At 50.8% G+C, this 22,838-nt stretch overlaps 1 protein-coding gene across 1 annotated transcript in view; it reads right to left on the bottom strand.

Moving 5' to 3' along the window:
• LOC149427540 (phosphatidylinositol 3,4,5-trisphosphate-dependent Rac exchanger 1 protein-like) overlaps nt 1–22,838 on the bottom strand; it is a 107,865-nt gene that overhangs the window by 2,335 nt on the left and 82,692 nt on the right. Inside the window, exons 3-5 of the mRNA XM_089667919.1 lie at nt 17,905–18,027; nt 14,267–14,371; nt 13,679–13,777 (exon numbers count right to left, since the gene is read on the bottom strand). Coding sequence (XP_089524045.1) covers nt 13,679–13,777; nt 14,267–14,371; nt 17,905–18,027 — 327 coding nt within the window. The remainder of the gene's footprint in view (nt 1–13,678; nt 13,778–14,266; nt 14,372–17,904; nt 18,028–22,838) is intronic.

Below are 22,838 nucleotides of genomic sequence, written 5' to 3'. Positions count from 1 at the left end.
CACACAGCACAAGGAGGACCTGTCATTGTCTCCAGCCTGTCAGTGCTGTCACTGAGATGTCCAGATTATAATAGTGATCCCATAGAGGATAAATTGGGGGTCTGCCTTTGTGACAGCCTGCCTGGCACACTGCCTGGGTGCTTCCATCAGAGAACTGCTTCCTCGCGGTTGGAACACAGGACCATAGTATTATAGCTGGGCATTGCACCCGAGGACTGGACGACACTGCCTTAGGTGCAACAAGGAACTTAACTTTTTATTGGAGATTCACACAAAGTTTACACCACAACAAATCAGATAATAGCATGGTCACATGACCCTACACAATGCAACCGGTAAACCGTAATATCATCAGTACATCTAGTGAACAGCTAACAAGGAATCATAAGACCCCCATCATACTGTTAGACCAACATCCCTATTATACAATATTACACAATACTATACAATTTTCCAAACATTCAATTCTACGAAACCCAAAAATATTGTACAACTCCCCAGTTATACATTACTACATAACACCCCCCCCCATTGAACAATACTATACAACCATACAATTCTACACACTGTACAACTCCCCCGTTATACATTACTACATAACACCCCCCATTGAACAATACTATACAACCCTACAATTCTACACTCTGTACAACTCCCCGTTATACATTACTACATAACACCCCCCCATGGAACAATACTATACAACCCTACAATTCTACACTCTGTACAACTCCCCCGTTATACATTACTACATAACACCCCCCATTGAACAATACTATACAACCCTACAATTCTACACTCTGTACAACTCCCCGTTATACATTACTACATAACACCCCCCCATTGAACAATACTATACAACCCTACAATTCTACACTCTGTACAACTCCCCCGTTATACATTACTACATAACACCCCCCATTGAACAATACTATACAACCCTACAATTCTACACTCTGTACAACTCCCCCGTTATACATTACTACATAACACCCCCCATTGAACAATACTATACAACCCTACAATTCTACACTCTGTACAACTCCCCCGTTATACATTACTGCATAACACCCCCCCCCCATTGAACAATACTACACAACCCTACAATTCTACACTCTGTACAACTCCCCCGTTATACATAACACCCCCCCCCCATTGAACAATACTACACAACCCTACAATTCTACACTCTGTACAACTCCCCCGTTATACATAACACCCCCCATTGAACAATACTACACAACCCTACAATTCTACACTCTGTACAACTCCCCCGTTATACATTACTACATAACACCCCCCCCATTGAACAATACTATACAACCCTACAATTCTACACTCTGTACAACTCCCCCGTTATACATAACACCCCCCACTGAACAATACTACACAACCATACAATTCTACACTCTGTACAACTCCCCCGTTATACATTACTGCATAACACCCCCCATTGAACAATACTATACAACCCTACAATTCTACACTCTGTACAACTCCCCCGTTATACATTACTACATAACACCCCCCATGGAACAATACTATACAACCCTACAATTCTACACTCTGTACAACTCCCCCGTTATACAGTACTACATAACACCCCCCATTGAGCAATACTACACAACCCTACAATTCTACACTCTGTACAACTCCCCCGTTATACATAACACCCCCCATGGAACAATACTATACAACCCTACAATTCTACACTCTGTACAACTCCCCAATCACACAATGTACAGCTGACAAATCACATGTTACAACACGATCACAATGAAAAGAGAAAGCAATCCCTCCATTCTTTATCTAATAATCCGGGAACATACGGCTCTCAGACTTCTACAAATTCCCCCAACGCAGAATTTCTGCCATGAATAAAAATATTTGAAGAATGTAAATAAAATGAGCGGGAGGGAGGCATATGACCCCATATAAATGAATTTACAAACTGGAACTAAAGCGGAAACAAGCATTTCCTGTGCCGTGTATGGGGTGTGCTTCAGAATCATGGAGGACAGTCAGGCAAAGCTGCCTAATACTAGGAGTCCTGTAGGGGGCGCCACAGTGACCAGAAAGAGGAGGGGCAGCACAATTATATAAAAGCTGCAATACACTCACCACCACACTGCCTAGACAAGGGTAGACCGTGCCCATCATACTACCGATGAACTATAATCCCCATCATACTACCGATGAACTATAATCCCCATCATCCCACCGATGAACTATAATCCCCATCATCCCACCGGTGAACTATAATCCCCATCATCCTACCGGTGAACTATAATCCCCATCATCCCACTGGTGAACTATAATCCCATCATCCCACCGATGAACTATAATCCCCATCATCCTACCGGTGAACTATAATCCCCATCATCCCACCGATGAACTATAATCCCCACCATCCCACAAGTGAACTATAATCCCCACCATCCCACCGGTGAACTATAATCCCCATCATCCCACCGGTGAACTATAACCCCATCATTCCACCGGTGAACTATATCCCCATCATCCCACCGGTGAACTATAATCCCCATCATCCCACCGGTGAACTATGATCCTATCATCCCACCGATGAACTATAATCCCCATCATCCCATCGGTGAACTATAATCCCCATCATCCCACCGGTGAACTATAATCCCCATCATCCCACCGGTGAACTATAATCCCCATCATCCCACCGGTGAACTATGATCCTATCATCCCACCGATGAACTATAATCCCCATCATCCTACCGATGAACTATAATCCCCATCATCCCACCGGTGAACTATAATCCCCATCATCCCACCGGTGAACTATAATCCCCATCATCCCACAAGTGAACTATAATCCCATCATCCCACCAGTGAACTATGATCCTATCATCCCACCGATGAACTATAATCCCCATCATCCTACCGATGAACTATAATCCCCATCATCCCACCGGTGAACTATAATCCCCATCATCCCACCGATGAACTATAATCCCCATCATCCCACAAGTGAACTATAATCCCATCATCCCACTGATGAACTAAAATCTCCATCATATTACCGATGAACTAAAATCCCCATCATCCTACCGATGAACTATAATCCCCATCATCCTACCGATGAACTAAAATCCCCATCATCCTACCGATGAACTATAATCCCCATCATCCTACCGATGAACTATAATCCCCATCATCCTACCGATGAACTATAATCCCCATCATCCTACCGATGTACTATAACAGTGGTGGGCAACCTTTTTTTTCAACTGAGCCAAATCTCGCCAAAACCACGATTGAAATTTATTTTGAGAGCCACATTTTTAAAACTGAAAATACATCTCCCATATAGTAATTCATCCCCCATAGTAATTCATCCCCCATATAGTAATTCATCCCCCATATAGTAATTCATCCCCCATAGTAATTCATCCCCCATATAGTAATTCATCCCCCATAGTGTAATTCATCCCCCATAGTAATTCATCCCCCATATAGTAATTCATCCCCCATATAGTAATTCATCCCCCATCGTAATTCATCCCCCATAGTAATTCATCCCCCATATAGTAATTCATCCTCCATATAGTAATTCATCCCCCATATAGTAATTCATCCCCCATAGTAATTCATCCCCCATAGTAATTCATCCCTCATATAGTAATTCATCCCCCATAGTAATTCATCCCCCATATAGTAATTCATCCCCCATAGCAATTCATCCCCCGTATAGTATTTCTTCCCTCGTATAGTATTTCATCCCCCGTATAGTATTTCACCCCCCATATAGTATTTCATCCCTCATATAGTATTTCATCCCTCATATAGTATTTCATCCCTCATATAGTATTTCATCCCTCATATAGTAATTCATCCCTCATATAGTATTTCATCCCTCATATAGTATTTCATCCCCCCATATAGTATTTCATCCCCCCATATAGTATTTCATCCCTCATATAGTATTTCATCCCTCATATAGTATTTCATCCCCCCATATAGCAATTCATCCCTCATATAGTAATTCATCCCTCATATAGTATTTCATCCCTCATATAGTATTTCATCCCCCCATATAGTATTTCATCCCTCATATAGTATTTCATCCCTCATATAGTAATTCATCCCCCATATAGTAATTCATCCCTCATATAGTATTTCATCCCCCCATATAGTATTTCATCCCCCATATAGTATTTCATCCCTCATAAAGTATTTCATCCCTCATATAGTATTTCATCCCTCATATAGTATTTCATCCCCCACAGTACTATCCCCCCCTTCTAGTAAGCCAAGTCCCCCGTGTCAATTTACTTACCTTTTGCGTTCCTCTCGCTGTCTTCCCGCGCCGTTCGGGTCTTCAGGGCGGACTGTGAGAGGAGCCTAGCTCCCCTCCCCTCACGTTCGGCACGCTGCCCCGCCTACACACATCCTGACAGCCACATCCGCGGGCCGGATTAAAAGGTCCGCGCGGACTTTTGGGGCTGCCAACCGAGAGGAGGCAGGGGAGCGGCCGACCGAGAGGAGGGAGGGGAGCGGGCGCCCGGCACACAGAAGAGCCGCATTAGAGTGGGTAAAGAGCCGCATGTGGCTCGCGAGCCGCGGCTTGCCGACCACTGTACTATAATCCCCGTCATCCTACCGATGTACTATAATCCCCATCATCCTACCAATGTACTATAATCCCCATCATCGTACCGATGAACTATAATCCCCGTCATCCTACTGATGTACTATAATCCCCGTCATCCTACCGATGTACTATAATCCCCGTCATCCTACCAATGTACTATAATCCCCATCATCCTCCCAATGTACTATAATCCCCATCATCCTCCCAATGTACTATAATCCCCATCATCCTCCCAATGTACTATAATCCCCATCATCCTCCCAATGTACTATAATCCCCATCATCCTACCGATGAACTATAATCCCTGACCATTCTGGGCAGTTATCTAGGAGACTGCAAGCTAGTTGCTTCCAACTTCCCTCTGCTGTTGCTTCCTAAAAGGATTAAAGACAACAGGTTGTCTGGTGTCAGAAGAACTACAATCCTCAGCATGTCCTGCTAGGCAGTTTTGGAGATTTTCTGAGAATTCCTTAGTACATGCTGGGAAGCTGGCTGAGGCCAAGTGCAGCATCCAGGAAAAGTGAGGCTGGAAGACAATCAAAGGCTCAATATCCCAGCGCTGCGTCCAGAATCCCGGAGAGCGGACAGGAATGCGAGGCTCCTCTCCCCAACACAACACCTCCATAGATGAGGCCGCCATGTCAGATCCCACGCCAACAACTGCCACTTGCTGTGCCAGCCGGGAGAAGATTTATAAGAAGTGAGGCCGGCTACAAACAGCTAGAAGTTCCCCTTACAGGAGGCCTGAGATTTGCCTGTGAGCTGAAGAGCTGACAATCTAACGCTGGCTACTCAGTACAAGCCAATTGTCCATGAGGACCCATGAGGACCTACCTACACCATCCCCTCGGCTCACCATCCCCTCGGCTCACCATCCCCTCGGCACACCATCCCCTCGGCACACCATCCCCTCGGCACACCATCCCCTCGGCACACCATCCCCTCGGCTCACCATCCCCTCGGCACACCATCCCCTCGGCACACCATCCCCTCGGCTCACCATCCCCTCGGCACACCATCCCCTCGGCACACCATCCCCTCGGCTCACCATCCCCTCGGCTCACCATCCCCTCGGCACACCATCCCCTCGGCACACCATCCCCTCGGCACACCATCCCCTCGGCACACCATCCCCTCGGCACACCATCCCCTCGGCTCACCATCCCCTCGGCACACCATCCCCTCGGCTCACCCCTCCTCAGGCCTTTCTATGACAGACTATTCAACCCCCGAGGCTGGACAATGACGTGCTGCTCCCAGAAGTGCCTTGTATCTCCTCTGCACTGTCATGGATCTATAGAGCCCGGGCCTTGGAGAGGAAGGTGCTGGGGGCCCCTCAGGTGATATTCATATGACTACGACCCCCATCATCTCCAACCAAATAATGACCACTAATCGCTGGGAGTGCAATCGGCTGCAGTACAGATCGCTCACATTTGGGGCATTGTGCTACTATCAGCATTTCATCACTGCTCCCCTGCTATGTGCTAACACTCCCCGCTGCATGCTAACGCCCCTGATCTATGCTAATGCCCCCGATCTGTGCTAACGTCCCCGATCCGTGCTAACGTCCCCGATCCGTGCTAACACCCCCAATCCGTGCTAACGTCCCCGATCTGTGCTAACGTCCCCGATCTGTGCTAACCCCCCATCTGTGCTAACGTCCCCAATCTGTGCTAACGTCCCCGATCTGTGCTAACGTCCCCGATCTGCGCTAACGTCCCCGATCTGCGCTAACGTCCCCAATCTGCGCTAACGTCCCCAATCTGCGCTAACGTCCCCGATCTGCGCTAACGTCCCCGATCTGCGCTAACGTCCCCGATCTGCGCTAACGTCCCCGATCTGTGCTAACGTCCCCGATCTGTGCTAACGTCCCCGATCTGTGCTAACGTCCCCGATCTGTGCTAACGTCCCCGATCTGTGCTAACGTCCCCAATCTGTGCTAACGTCCCCGATCTGTGCTAACGTCCCCGATCTGTGCTAACGTCCCCGATCTGTGCTAACGTCCCCGATCTGTGCTAACACCCCTGATCTGTGCTAATGCCCCTGATTTATGCTAACCCTCTCCTGCTCCGTGCTAATGCCTCCCCCACAGGCTCTGCGCTAATACCCCCTACTATGAGCTAATGCTCCCCTGCTCTGTGCTAAGACCCCCCGCTACATGCGAACGCCCCTGATCTGTGCTAATGCCCCAATACATGCTAACACCCCTCGCTCCACGCTAAAGCCCCCTACTATGTGCTAACACTCCCCTGCTCCGTGCTACTCTATGCTTTCCTGGACAGTTCTACACTTTCCTGGTCCGTGCTAAACGCTTCCCTGCTCCTTTCTACAGTTTACTGGTCCGCGCTATGCTCCCCTGCTCCGTGCTACGCTCTCCTGGTCCGCGCTACGCTTCCCTGGTCCGGGCTACGCTCCCCTCTACGCTTTCCTGGTCCGTGCTACCCTCTCCTACTCTGTGCTACGCTCTCCTGGTCCGCGTTACGCTCCCCTGCTCCGGGCTACGCTCCCCTGCTCCGGGCTACGCTTTCCTGGTCCGTGCTACGCTCTCCTGATCCATTCTACACTCCCCTGCTCCGTTCTACGCTCTCCTGATCCATTCTACACTCCCCTGCTCCGTTCTACGCTCTCCTGATCCATTCTACACTCCCCTGCTCCGTTCTACGCTCCCATGGTCAATGCTACGCTCCCATGGTCAATGCTACACTCCCCTGCTCCGTTCTACGCTCCCCTGGTCCGTTCTACGCTCCCCTGGTCCGTTCTACGCTCCCCTGGTCAATGATACACTCCCCTGGTCCATTCTACGCTCTCCTGGTCAATGCTACGCTCCCCTGCTCCGTTCTACGCTCCCCTGCTCCGTTCTACGCTCCCCTGGTCTGTTCTACGCTCCCCTGCTCCGTTCTACGCTCCCCTGCTCCGTTCTACGCTCCCCTGCTCCGTTCTACGCTCCCCTGCTCCGTTCTACGCTCCCCTGGTCTGTTCTACGCTCCCCTGCTCCGTTCTACGCTCCCCTGCTCCGTTCTACGCTCCCCTGCTATGTATTCTGAACTTTGGCTCCCCCACTCAGACAATTGCTTACCATCCACAGAACGCACTAAATGCCATCCGGTTGGGGTTTACATGGACTTTAACGACCGCCTTGAATTATATGTGACCGCCAGTCTGTGCAGCACATTTATTTTATGTTCTATGTCACATTTCCATTTGCTGTGCTAAATGTCATTCCATTCTCTGTGCTGCCAAAAGATTTTCTGGAAGACTCGTAAATATCTGGATGAATGAAGTCATTGACTACAAACCTCGGCTGAGTACACAGCATCACCCCGGCACACAGCGCCATCACAGCTACCCCTCCCCGGGTATGAACACACCAACTGCATACATGTGATAGGAGAGTAGAGGATGAGGGGCCCTGTGTGGCCCTCCACACACTGTGCTTGGTCATTCTGCCCTGTAGGGGGCCCTGCGCACACTGTGATTGGTCATTCCGCCCTGTAGGGGGCCCTGCGCACACTGCGATTGGTCATTCTGCCCTGTAGGGGGCCCTGTGCACACTGTGATTGGTCATTCTGCCCTGTAGGGGCCCTGTGAACACTGTGATTGGTCACTCTGTCCTGTAGGGGGCCCTGTGCACACTGTCATTGGTCACTCTGGCCTGTAGGGGCCCTGTGCACACTGTGATTGGTCATTCTGGCCTGTAGGGGCCCTGTGAACACTGTGATTGGTCACTCTGGCCTGTAGGGGCCCTGTGCATACTGTGATTGGTCACTCTGTCCTGTAGGGGCCCTGTGCACACTGTGATTGGTCACTCTGGCCTGTAGGGGCCCTGTGCACACTGTGATTGGTCACTCTGTCCTGTTCGGGCCCTGTGCACACTGTGATTGGTCATTATGGCCTGTAGGGGCCCTGTGCACACAGATTGGCCATTCTGCCCTGTAGGGGCCCTGTGCACACTGTGATTGGCCACTCTGGCCTGTAGGGGCCCTGTGCACACTGACTGGCCTGTAGGGTGATGTGAGCTTTAATGACAGGTCCTCTTTCATTGGATGATTTCTGGCTGAGGGCCCGGTGGTCGGAAGCTGCTCACATGTACCGGTAACACGGCCTCAATGCCGGCCCGGGAGCAGCTGTGCATCTGATGACTTTCTGCAAAAACAGGAATTAAAAGAAAGCGGAATTTCTACATAATCCAAGCTGGCTTCCTGCGGTTTGTTTATCAGAAGACTACTCAAGGGGCCTCACGGGGCCCCGGAACAAATAAAGAATGGTTCAGGGTTTGTATAGAGGAACACAACCTTGCAGAGGACCACGGCCAGGCTGTGGGGAAGGAAGGCTTTGGGCACTCGGCAGGAGGGGGGCACAAAAAGGGCAGAACCTGAAACCTATACTGCTAGGGCAATTCACAAACCATAGGGGGCGCACTCTGGCTTTCAGGTCTTGGGTGAAGAAGGACCTTGTACCAGGACTGGAGAGGACGCTCAGAACATGGAGTAATGATGAAGGAGAGTCTGGCAGTGGTCTTGGGGCAGCTCCATTCAACTTAGAACACATTACTGGAAGATGTTCATTCCTCCTCCAATGAGTGACCACACCGGGGGCTCAGCTATGACATGGTGGAAGATGAGGAGTGACCACACCCGGGGCTCAGCTATGACATGGTGGAAGATGAGGAGTGACCACACAGGGGGCTCAGCTATGATATGGTGGAAGATCAGGAGTGACCACACCGGGGGCTCAGCTATGACATGGTGGAAGATGAGGAGTGACCACACCGGGGGCTCAGCTATGATATGGTGGAAGATGAGGAGTGACCACACCGGGGGCTCAGCTATGACATGGTGGAAGATCAGGAGTGACCACACCGGGGGCTCAGCTATGACATGGTGGAAGATGAGGAGTGACCACACCGGGGGCTCAGCTATGATATGGTGGAAGATGAGGAGTGACCACACCCGGGGCTCAGCTATGACATGGTGGAAGATCAGGAGTGACCACACCGGGGGCTCAGCTATGACATGGTGGAAGATGAGAAGTGACCACACCGGGGGCTCAGCTATGACATGGTGGAAGATGAGGAGTGACCACACTGGGGGCTCAGCTATGACATGGTGGAAGATGAGGAGTGACCACACCGGGGGCTCAGCTATGACATGGTGGAAGATGAGGAGTGACCACACCGGGTGCTCAGCTATGACATGGTGGAAGATCAGGAGTGACCACACTGGGGGCCCAGCTATGACATGGTGGAAGATGAGAAGTGACCACACCGGGGGCTCAGCTATGACATGGTGGAAGATGAGGAGTGACCACACCGGGGGCCCAGCTATGACATGGTGGAAGATGAGGAGTGACCACACCGGGGGCTCAGCTATGACATGGTGGAAGATGAGGAGTGACCACACCGGGGGCTCAGCTATGACATGGTGGAAGATGAGGAATGACCACACCGGGGGCTCAGCTATGACATGGTGGAAGATCAGGAGTGACCACACCAGGGGCTCAGCTATGACATGGTGGAAGATGAGGAGTGACCACACCGGGGGCTCAGCTATGACATGGTGGAAGATGAGGAGTGACCACACTGGGGGCTCAGCTATGACATGGTGGAAGATGAGGAGTGACCACACTGGGGGCTCAGCTATGACATGGTGGAAGATGAGGAGTGACCACACTGGGGGCTCAGCTATGACATGGTGGAAGATGAGGAGTGACCACACTGGGGGCCCAGCTATGACATGGTGGAAGATCAGGAGTGACCACACCGGGGGCTCAGCTATGACATGGTGGAAGATGAGGAATGACCACACCGGGAGCTCAGCTATGACATGGTGGAAGATCAGGAGTGACCACACTGGGGGCTCAGCTATGACATGGTGGAAGATGAGGAGTGACCACACTGGGGGCTCAGCTATGACATGGTGGAAGATGAGGAGTGACCACACTGGGGGCTCAGCTATGACGTGGTGGAAGATGAGGAGTGACCACACTGGGGGCTCAGCTATGACATGGTGGAAGATGAGGAGTGACCACACCAGGGGCTCAGCTATGACATGGACGAAGATGTGGAGTGACCACACTGGGGGCTCAGCTATGACATGGTGGAAGATGAGGAGTGACCACACTGGGGGCTCAGCTATGACATGGTGGAAGATCAGGAGTGACCACACTGGGGGCTCAGCTATGACATGGTGGAAGATCAGGAGTGACCACACTGGGGGCTCAGCTATGACATGGTGGAAGATGAGGAGTGACCACACCGGGGGCTCAGCTATGACATGGTGGAAGATCAGGAGTGACCACACTGGGGGCTCAGCTATGACATGGTGGAAGATGAGGAATGACCACACCGGGGGCTCAGCTATGACATGGTGGAAGATCAGGAGTGACCACACCGGGGGCTCAGCTATGACATGGTGGAAGATGAGGAGTGACCACACCGGGGGCTCAGCTATGACATGGTGGAAGATGAGGAGTGACCACACTGGGGGCTCAGCTATGACATGGTGGAAGATCAGGAGTGACCACACCGGGGGCCCAGCTATGACATGGTGGAAGATGAGGAGTGACCACACTGGGGGCTCAGCTATGACATGGTGGAAGATGAGGAGTGACCACACTGGGGGCCCAGCTATGACATGGTGGAAGATGAGGAGTGACCACACTGGGGGCTCAGCTATGACATGGTGGAAGATCAGGAGTGACCACACCGGGGGCCCAGCTATGACATGGTGGAAGATGAGGAGTGACCACACTGGGGGCTCAGCTATGACATGGTGGAAGATGAGGAGTGACCACACCGGGGGCCCAGCTATGACATGGTGGAAGATGAGGAGTGACCACACCGGGGGCTCAGCTATGACATGGTGGAAGATCAGGAGTGACCACACCGGGGGCCCAGCTATGACATGGTGGAAGATGAGGAGTGACCACACCGGGGGCTCAGCTATGATATGGTGGAAGATGAGGAGTGACCACACCGGGGGCTCAGCTATGACATGGTGGAAGATGAGGAGTGACCACACCGGGGGCTCAGCTATGACATGGTGGAAGATGAGGAGTGACCACACCGGGGGCTCAGCTATGATATGGTGGAAGATGAGGAGTGACCACACCGGATACTCAGCTATGATATGGTGGAAGATGAGGAGTGACCACACCGGGGGCTCAGCTATGACATGGTGGAAGATGAGGAGTGACCACACCGGGGGCTCAGCTATGACATGGTGGAAGATCAGGAGTGACCACACTGGGGGCCCAGCTATGACATGGTGGAAGATGAGGAGTGACCACACTGGGGGCTCAGCTATGACATGGTGGAAGATGAGGAGTGACCACACCGGGGGCCCAGCTATGACATGGTGGAAGATGAGGAGTGACCACACCGGGGGCTCAGCTATGACATGGTGGAAGATCAGGAGTGACCACACCGGGGGCCCAGCTATGACATGGTGGAAGATGAGGAGTGACCACACCGGGGGCTCAGCTATGATATGGTGGAAGATGAGGAGTGACCACACCGGATGCTCAGCTATGATATGGTGGAAGATGAGGAGTGACCACACCGGGGGCTCAGCTATGACATGGTGGAAGATCAGGAGTGACCACACTGGGGGCCCAGCTATGACATGGTGGAAGATGAGGAGTGACCACACCGGGGACTCAGCTATGATATGGTGGAAGATGAGGAGTGACCACACTGGGGGCTCAGCTATGACATGGTGGAAGATGAGGAGTGACCACACTGGGGGCTCAGCTATGATATGGTGGAAGATGAGGAGTGACCACACCGGGGGCTCAGCTATGACATGGTGGAAGATGAGGAGTGACCACACCGGGGGCTCAGCTATGATATGGTGGAAGATGAGGAGTGACCACACCGGATGCTCAGCTATGATATGGTGGAAGATGAGGAGTGACCACACCGGGGGCTCAGCTATGACATGGTGGAAGATCAGGAGTGACCACACTGGGGGCTCAGCTATGATATGGTGGAAGATGAGGAGTGACCACACCGGGGGCTCAGCTATGACATGGTGGAAGATCAGGAGTGACCACACTGGGGGCCCAGCTATGACATGGTGGAAGATGAGGAGTGACCACACTGGGGGCTCAGCTATGACATGGTGGAAGATGAGGAGTGACCACACTGGGGGCTCAGCTATGACATGGTGGAAGATGAGGAGTGACCACACTGGGGGCTCAGCTATGACATGGTGGAAGATGAGGAGTGACCACACTGGGGGCTCAGCTATGATATGGTGGAAGATGAGGAGTGACCACACCGGATGCTCAGCTATGATATGGTGGAAGATGAGGAGTGACCACACCGGGGGCTCAGCTATGACATGGTGGAAGATCAGGAGTGACCACACTGGGGGCCCAGCTATGACATGGTGGAAGATGAGGAGTGACCACACCGGGGACTCAGCTATGATATGGTGGAAGATGAGGAGTGACCACACTGGGGGCTCAGCTATGACATGGTGGAAGATGAGGAGTGACCACACTGGGGGCTCAGCTATGATATGGTGGAAGATGAGGAGTGACCACACCGGGGGCTCAGCTATGACATGGTGGAAGATGAGGAGTGACCACACCGGGGGCTCAGCTATGATATGGTGGAAGATGAGGAGTGACCACACCGGATGCTCAGCTATGATATGGTGGAAGATGAGGAGTGACCACACCGGGGGCTCAGCTATGACATGGTGGAAGATCAGGAGTGACCACACTGGGGGCTCAGCTATGATATGGTGGAAGATGAGGAGTGACCACACCGGGGGCTCAGCTATGACATGGTGGAAGATCAGGAGTGACCACACTGGGGGCCCAGCTATGACATGGTGGAAGATGAGGAGTGACCACACTGGGGGCTCAGCTATGACATGGTGGAAGATGAGGAGTGACCACACTGGGGGCTCAGCTATGACATGGTGGAAGATGAGGAGTGACCACACTGGGGGCTCAGCTATGACATGGTGGAAGATGAGGAGTGACCACACCGGGGGCTCAGCATTTCTGGAGACACAGGGGACACAGACAAGGCCAGGTACCTTTAGGAGTAGCGGGTACTTGCAGATCCTCTGGATGGGGGTGAGCAGGTAACCCTCCAATGGGATGTCTGTCTTCCGTCCTCCCAGCAACATGCAGCTCTGAATAATAACAGTATAATTATTTGTATCCAGGATATAACCGTAATAATAACAAACAATAAATGGGAACAACAACAGTATAATAACAACAAACAATGAAATAATCATCATCATCATTCTGAGGGGCCCATGAAATGCAGCCAGTATGTTCGTAGTACACAGGGGTCGAATGTCGGGGGGCATCGGCCGCCACAATAACAACCAGCCTCCATTCGGCCCGTGTGTATGGCGGCCAGATTCTGTTGACCGAACCATGTCTGCCGATCGGCATCCAACCAGGACCCTCAGCCAATGGCGGAGCGGGGTGTCCTGGTGTCAGAACCCAATAGCTCACCGGGGGAGATCGCTCTACTGACATGGGATTGTTGGTAGAGCAGCTCCTCCTGCAGTTTTTCTTGCAGTGGGTGGAACGGAATCCTATGACAAGAGGAAGAAGTCCCCCCCAGAAGCATTGTGAGAAGGGGAGAGCAGAGGGCGGTGTGAACTCACCAGCAGGAAAGCGCGGATGTTGGGGACTTTGTTGAGCTCCATCAATAATCGCAGCGCCTTCTCATGGTTGCTGCAATACTCCTCGTACACACAGAACCTCTCTTTCTGCAGGAGGAAACAAACAGAGAAGACATGAGCCGGACTCTTCCGTCGGGGCCGGTACACACTGGTGCTGACCACACGGAGCGCTGACATATACAGTGGTGCAGTACAAGGCTGGGTGTGTCCAGTACGATCGCACACAGGATTAGACCTCACAATAGGATCTCAGACAGTCTTCCTGTTGTAGGGTGACAACGCTCTGTCCCTGCTCCCCATTGTTCCCCTGTGTTGTCTTCCCATGGACACATTACATCATTGACCATAACAGAAGCACTCATGACCTGACGCAGAACTTCTCCAGCATGCTGGGAAATCTCAGTGTCACCCAACCGGTAAACCCAACCACTAAAACCTCACTAACACCCTCAGGTCATCTCAAAAGTCATGTTCAATCTTTTCAAATCTGATTCTTTCATTATAACAATCCCTGGTGATCCTGCCATGAAGGTCCTTGTTCAGGCACTTCCTGTTAGAGGGTGACAACGCTCTGTGCTTGTCTCCCAATTATGCTCATGCGTTGTCGCCTCATTACATAGGCTTCCAATGGGGACTAGAAGTGGCTGTTTCAACACACATTACACAGGCATGGAGCTGCTGGTGTCACCATAAAAAAAATGCCATTAAAAGTCTTTGTTCAGGCACTTCCTGTTAGAGGGTGACAACACACTGCTCTTGTCTCCCAACTGCACTCATGCGTTGTCACCCTGCCACATGGGCTTCCAATGGAGACAAGTGGCTGTTTCAACACACAATACACAGACATGGGACCACTGTTGTCACCGTCAGGAATCCCGCCCACTGGAGTTCATATAAAGGGAGATCTGCAGCGCGAAGATGCAAAAAAAAAATGAACAAAGTGGGGACAAGGAGATTAACAGAAGGCGACTTGCAGATATCGATATGTACAGTATATATATCTGAGAAAAAATTTTATTTGTAAATCAGAGAATTATTTGTACCTCGCTGGCTCTCTGCGTTCTATTGAACACAAATAATAAAAGTTGGGATTGATCGGTCGTTTTTCCATTGGACGGTGTAGTACATGCAGATGTCAGAGTGGGGGCGCTGTGGAGCTTCTGTCCAGAAGGTGACCTCTCTGGCTGGAAGGAGAGGGTTCAGGGTGGAGGTATGGACAGACGTCATCCTGCATGCCGTGCAGAGATCCTCCAACAGGCTTCCTGTGCTGATCCGCCTGGAGGAAAACAACACAGACCTCCCCCCCCTTCCCAGGGGTGGGGGCAGCCAGGAGCAGCCTCCATGTCAGCACCCAGGTGTTTGTTTTCAGGGACAGGAACATGATCAGCAGACAACCCATGGGGGGGGGGCTGACAACCACAACTGTGCACACCACATGCAGCTGTGACATGTCACCCCCTTCTGAATGCAGCAATCACCTCTTATTACAGCTGAAGGGTAGCCTGCTTCTATTGTGCCTTCCCTGCCCCCCCCACCCCCACCATCACACTTGTCTCCTCCTCCCCCATCACACTGGTCCCTCCCTCCCTCCCCCATCATCACACTGCCCCCCCACCATCACACTTGTCTCCTCCTCCCCCATCACACTGGTCCCCCCCTCCCCCATCACACTGGTCCCCCCCTTCCTCATCACACTGGTCCCCCCCTCCCCCATCACACTGGTCCCCCCTCCCCCATCACACTGGTCCCCCCCTCCCCCATCACACTGGTCTCCCCTCCCCCATCACACTGGTCCCCCCCTCCCCCATCACACTGGTCCCCCCCTCCCCCATCACACTGGTCCCCTCCCCCATCACACTGGTCCCCCCCTCCCCCATCACACTGGTCCCCCCCTCCCCTATCACACTGGTGTCCCCCTCCCCCCATCACACTGGTGTCCCTCTCCCCCATCACACTGGTGTCCCTCTCCCCCATCACACTGGTCCCCCCCTTCCCCATCGCACTGGTCCCCCATCACACTGGTCCCCCCCTCCCCCATCACACTGGTCCCCCCTCCTCCATCACACTGGTCCCCCCTCCCCTATCACACTGGTCCCTCCCTCCCCCATCACACTGCCCCCCCATCACAATGCAAATTAGATTATTAAATACAAATTTTCTATTTTTATGGCATTCCTTATTTTAGACCCGATGACATCATCACGGGGTCTCTGTGCTTCTCTATGCAATGCGGGCAGATCATGGCTCGTGGGAGGGGCCAGTAGGAGTTTCCTGAAACCTAATATGTGTGCAGTGCTGTATACAACAATGTAACAATCTGTGTGTTGGGGGAGATGTGAACCCTCATTGGATGATGTGTACGGTGCCTTTATCACTCTCCATCCAGAGGCCATATGACAGGGTGACAACTCAGCAGAACAATTGGATGACAGGTACAGAGTGTAGTCACCCTAAAGCCGGAAGTGCCTGAACTAGGACTTTTAATGGAATTTTTTCCGATGGTGATGGCAGCGGCCCCATGCCTGCATTATGGGTGTTGAAACAGCCCTATTTGAAGCAGGGTGACAACGCAAGAGCACAGATGGGAGACAGGGACAAAGCGTTGTCACCCTCTAACAGGAAGTGCCTGAACAAGGACTTTTAATACCATTTTCCAATGGGGACAACAGTAGTCCAATGCCTGTATTATGTGTTGAAACCGCCACTTGTAGTCCCTATCTGAAGCTGCTGTAACAGGCCAATGCAGGAGCAGAATTGGGGGACAGAGCGTTGTCACCCTATAACAGGAAGTGCCTGAACAAGGGCATTTTCCTGATGGTGACAACACAGGACTGTGTCTGTGTAATGGGTGTTAACACCTTCTAACAGGAAGTGCCTGAACTAGGACATTTCATGGAAATTTTCCTGTGGTGATGACAGTGGCCCCATGCTTGCATTATGTGTGCTGAAACAGCTACTTGTAGTCCCCATTTGAAGCCTGTGTGACAGGGTGACAACGCAGGAGCACATTTGGGAGACAGATACATAGTGTTGTCACCCTATAAAAGTGCCTGAACAAAGACTTTTAATGGCATTTTTGCAATGGTGACACCAGTAGCTGTGTAGTTTAAGTTGAAACAGCCACTTGTAGTCTTCATTGGAAGCCTCTGTGACAGGGTGACAACACAGGAGAACAATTGGGGAACAGAGACAGAGCGTTGTCACCCTATCACAGGAAGTGCCTGAACAAAGACCTTCATGGAAGATGGACACTTATAATGAGAGATTCAGATTTAGAACAGCTCAGCGTCAGATCAGGAGTCCGCCATTATCCTCACCCCATAAATGTGGCCCCTGTGTGCTCAGTGGGGCCCTTTTTTTTCCACTCTCGTCTTTTCTGTTCAATAATGGAACATTTTGGGACGAGAGGCACACGTGGAGCCAACCAATAAAATCAGGACTTTGGCGGTGTGAGAAGCGCAGAGATTATTTTGCGGTGAGATTGTTCTCCCAGCAGATTGTGTAAACCAGTGAGGGGCCGGCGGGGGCCGACAGGGGCCCATGGGGCCGGAGATAAGCGGACGGCTCAGCCACCACACAGGAAGCTGCACAGCTCAGATAACCAGAGAGAAGCCACTCACAAACTTCAGGAAGATGAGCCCCAGCTCATGGTGGGACTGCGGCTCCGGCTGCAGAGCGCCCTCCAGTGACTCCAGGAACTCCCGGTGCACCCGCAGGATGTCCTCAATGTTGGAGAATAAAATCTGGGGGCAGAAAAACAAGACAACGTCACATTTCCTGGAATCTCCCTGATGGGTCTGATGGGCTCTCATTCTGCAAGGGGGGGGGGGGGGAACTACTAAAGCAATGGTTGTCAGCTAATGAGGTTTAGGGGGCCTCAACACTGGCCCCTGAGGGCCACACATATTGTTCAATACAAGTAATGCAAGAGATGACTGCAGACACAGCGCTGGAAATGATGGACAGACACTCTTGAAATGCTACAGGTTTGGTTGGAGACTGGGAACATGCTACTGGTTTGGATGGAGACTGGGAACATGCTACTGGTTTGGTTGGAGACTGGGAACATGCTACTGGTTTGGTTGGAGACTGGGAACATGCTACTGGTTTGGTTGGAGACTGGGAACATGCTACAGGTTTGGTTGGAGACTGGGGACATGCTACTGGTTAGGTTGGAGACTGGGGACATGCTACAGGTTAGGTTGGAGACTGGGAACATCCTACTGGTTATGTTGGAGACTGGGGACATCCTACTGGTTAGGTTGGAGACTGGGGACATGCTACTGGTTATGTTGGAGACTGGGGACATCCTACTGGTTAGGTTGGAGACTGGGGACATGCTACTGGTTAGGTTGGAGACTGGGAACATCCTACTGGTTATGTTGGAGACTGGGGACATCCTACTGGTTAGGTTGGAGACTGGGGACATGCTACTGGTTAGGTTGGAGACTGGGGACATGCTACTGGTTAGGTTGGAGACTGGGGACATGCTACTGGTTAGGTTGAAGACTGGGAACATGCTAATCGTTAGGTTGGAGACTGGGAACATGCTAATCGTTAGGTTGGAGACTGGGAACATGCTAATCGTTAGGTTGGAGACTGGGGACATGCTACTGGTTAGGTTGGAGACTGGGAACATCCTACTGGTTATGTTGGAGACTGGGGACATCCTACTGGTTAGGTTGGAGACTGGGGACATGCTACTGGTTAGGTTGGAGACTGGGGACATGCTACTGGTTAGGTTGAAGACTGGGAACATGCTACTGGTTAGGTTGGAGACTGGGGACATGCTACTTGTTAGGTTGGAGACTGGGAACATGCTAATCGTTAGGTTGGAGACTGGGAACATGCTAATCGTTAGGTTGGAGACTGGGAACATGCTACTGGTTAGGTTGGAGACTGGGAACATGCTACTGGTTAAGTTGGAGACTGGAGGTATGTTACTGAATATTTTGGAAACATGACATCATTTTTAGGATGTGGTCATCGGTGGTGGCCTTCTTTCTTGGCCTCGTGTAAGTATGCAGAGTGTGATGTCATGTTTGGGATGTGGTCATCGGTAGTGGCCTTCCTTCTTGGCCTCGTGTAAGTATGCAGAGTGTGATGTCATGTTTGGGATGTGGTCATCGGTGGTGGCCTTCCTTCTTGGCCTAGTGTAAGTATGCAGAGTGTGATGTCATGTTTGGGATGTGGTCATCGGTAGTGGCCTTCCTTCTTGGCCTCGTGTAAGTATGCAGAGTGTGATGTCATGTTTGGGATGTGGTCATCGGTGGTGGCCTTCCTTCTTGGCCTAGTGTACGTATGCAGAGTGTGATGTCATGTTTGGGATGTGGTCATCAGTAGTGGCTTTCCTTCTTGGCCTAGTGTAAGTATGCAGAGTGTGATGTCATGTTTGGGATGTGGTCATCGGTGGTGGCCTTCCTTCTTGGCCTAGTGTAAGTATGCAGAGTGTGATGTCATGTTTGGGATGTGGTCATCGGTGGTGGCCTTCCTTCTTGGCCTAGTGTAAGTATGCAGAGTGTGATGTCATGTTTGGGATGTGGTCATCGGTGGTGGCCTTCCTTCTTGGCCTCGTGTACGTATGCAGAGTGTGATGTCATGTTTCTGATGTGGTCATCAGATTTAGCGTTCATACAGGTTTTCTTTATGTCCCCCATCCTTCCCAGGTCACAGTAGGATGGGCAGGGCCTGGGGAAGGCTCCAGCACATGTTCCTCACCCTGCCGGGACGATGGAGGCCTGGGGAACATTTCACACACTTTGATGCCTTTCATGTGGCTCCAGGCCGCGCTCCCAATAAAAGATTTACCCAGAACGGCGTTTCCTCTCCAGCCCGCTCTGTGAATGAGTCTTCAGTGTGTGGACACAGCTGAGGGGGTTAATACTCCGATGCTGGCAGAGAAAAGTCTCATTCTCCAGAGACACCATCTCCACATCATCGCCTCAGCTGCTGCACAACAAAGACGCCTTGGTGGATGGCTGCGCCGCCAACAAAGCGCCTTTCCCCAAACGCATTCTAGGCAAACACACTGAGGGGTCTGTCCGAGAGCAGCACGCAGAGCAGGTGCATTGTGGGGCAGCAGCAAGCCGTACACCAGGCCCAACAATAGGAGCCAAACATCTACAGGAAGCCCAGAAATGGTGACACGAGGATCCGATCTGCAATTAATTGTTTCCAGGAGGTTTAATAAACTGCTGATCACAGCGTCCCCGCGCCAGCATGATAATCGCAGCCTTATGATGCCGTGTGAAAGGCGCCTGTCACGCTGCGATTTATTTGTGTCTTTATGAAGAAGGACCCGGAACATCCAGAAGAATCATCTGCCTGTATGGAACATAAACAGGAATTGAAAAACACGGGAGTCACATGGAAGGGCAAAGCTGGAACCTCGGGATTCTCCAACTGCTAAAGAAGCAGAAGTAATGATAAGACGGGGTATCTGGATTCAGGGCGGGAAGCTTCTTCAGGACAAAGAGTTTCCACTGATTCCATGCTTTGTCACTGAGACATTTAAGTGCCACACTGATGTTACCCATCCAGATAGAACTGAATTCCAAAATGAGATAAACGACTTTCCATGTTTCGGGGGTCAGGCAACACCCCCTTCCTCAGGGCTACAAGAATACCTTGAGCCCTGATGAAGGAGTATTTCCTGATTTCCCAAATGTGTTGGCTTGGTGATAAAACGAACACCAGAGCTTCATCAGGGATCTTTTGTATTCTTGCAGCCCTGATAAAGGGTGTGTCCTTTGACCCCAAAAACATGTCCAGATATAGATGTGTCCCAAAATGAGATCAAAAAAGGTTATCACAAGGCTAACATGTTCTGGGGGTCAGACAATGGTCCCTTTATCAGGGCTACAAGAACACAACAGAGTCCTGATGTAGCCCTGATGAAAGGGTGTTCCCTGATTCCCAAAAAGTGTTGGCTTGGTGATAAAGCCAACACCAGGGCTACATCTGGGCTCTGTTTTATTCTTGTAAGCCTGATAAAGGGGATGTTTTCTGATCCGAAAACATGTTGGCTTGGTGATAATGTCAACACCAGGGCTACATCAGGACTCTTGTATTCTTATAGCCCTGATAAAGGGGTGTCCTTTGACCCCAAAAAAACATATCCAGATATAGATGTGTTACAAAATGAGATCAAAAACGTTAATCACAAGGCTAACATGTTTTGGGGGTCAGACAATGGTCCCTTTATCAGGGCTACAAGAATACAACAGAGTCCTGATGTAGCTCTGATGAAAGGGTGTTCCCTGATTCCCAAAACGTGTTGGCTTGGTGATAAAGCCAACACCAGGGCTACATCAGGGATCTTTTGTATTCTTGTAGCCCTGATAAAGGGGGTGTCCTTTGACCCCCAAAACGTGTCCAGATATAGATGTCTCCCAAAATGAGATCAAAACCGTTATCACAAGGCTAACACATTCTGGGGGTCAGACAATGGTCCCTTTATCAGGGCTACAAGAATACAACAGAGTCCTGATGTAGCCCTGATGAGGGGGTGTTTCCCAATTCCCAAAACATGTTGGCTTGGTGATAATGTCAACACCAAGGCTTCATCAGGGCTCTGTTTTATTTTTGTAATGCTGATAAAGGGGATGTTTTCTGATCCCAAAATGTGTTGGCTTGGTGATAAAACCAACACCAGGGCTACATCAGGACTCTTTTGTATTCTTATAGCCCTGATAAAGGGGGTGTTCTCTGACCCCCAAAAATGTATACAGATATAGATGTGTTACAAAATTAGATCAAAAACGTTATCACAAGGCTAACACATTCTGGGGGTCAGACAATGGTCCCTTTATCAGAGCTACAAGAATACAACAGAGTCCTGATGTAGCTCTGATGAGAGCGTGTTCCCTGATTCCCAAAACATGGTGGCTTGGTGATAATGTCAACACCTAGGCTTCATCTGGGCTCGGTTTTATTCTCCTAACCCTGATATAGGGGATGTTTTCTGATCCCAAAACATGGTGGCTTGGTGATAATGTCAACACCAAGGCTTCATCAGGGCTCTATTGTATTTTTGTAGGCCTGATAGAGTTCTTTGACCACCAAAATGTGTCCTGATACTATATATATATTATTCCAAAATTAGATCAAAGACTTTATCACAAGGACAACACGTTCCAGGGGTCAGACAATAGTCCCTTTATCAGCGCTACAAGAACACAAGAGAGTCCTGATGTAGCCCTGATGAGGGGGTGTTCCCCAATTTCCAACGTGTTGTCTTGGTCATATGCCAACACCAGGGCCTCGTCAGGGCTCTATTGTATTCTTACAAACCTGATGAAGGGATTGTCCGATTCCAAAACGTGTTGGCTTAATGAAAAAGCCAACACCAGGGCTACATGAGGGTCCATACATACAGAATAAGAGGAGATACTGAGAATGACACCCGGCATCCGGGACAGGAGAAGTGGGACTGTGCAGAGTCCATACATACAGAATAAGAGGAGATACTGAGAATGACACCTGGCAATCCTGGACAGGAGAAGTGGGACTGTGCAGAGTCCATACATACAGAATAAGAAAAGATACTGAGAAT

The sequence above is a fragment of the Staurois parvus genome, unplaced genomic scaffold (genome assembly GCF_062004578.1).
Source record: "Staurois parvus isolate SC_StPar_1 unplaced genomic scaffold, SC_StPar_1.0 ptg003671l, whole genome shotgun sequence".
Lineage (NCBI taxonomy): Eukaryota > Metazoa > Chordata > Amphibia > Anura > Ranidae > Staurois > Staurois parvus.
This window is presented reverse-complemented; position numbering and strand designations above follow the sequence as displayed.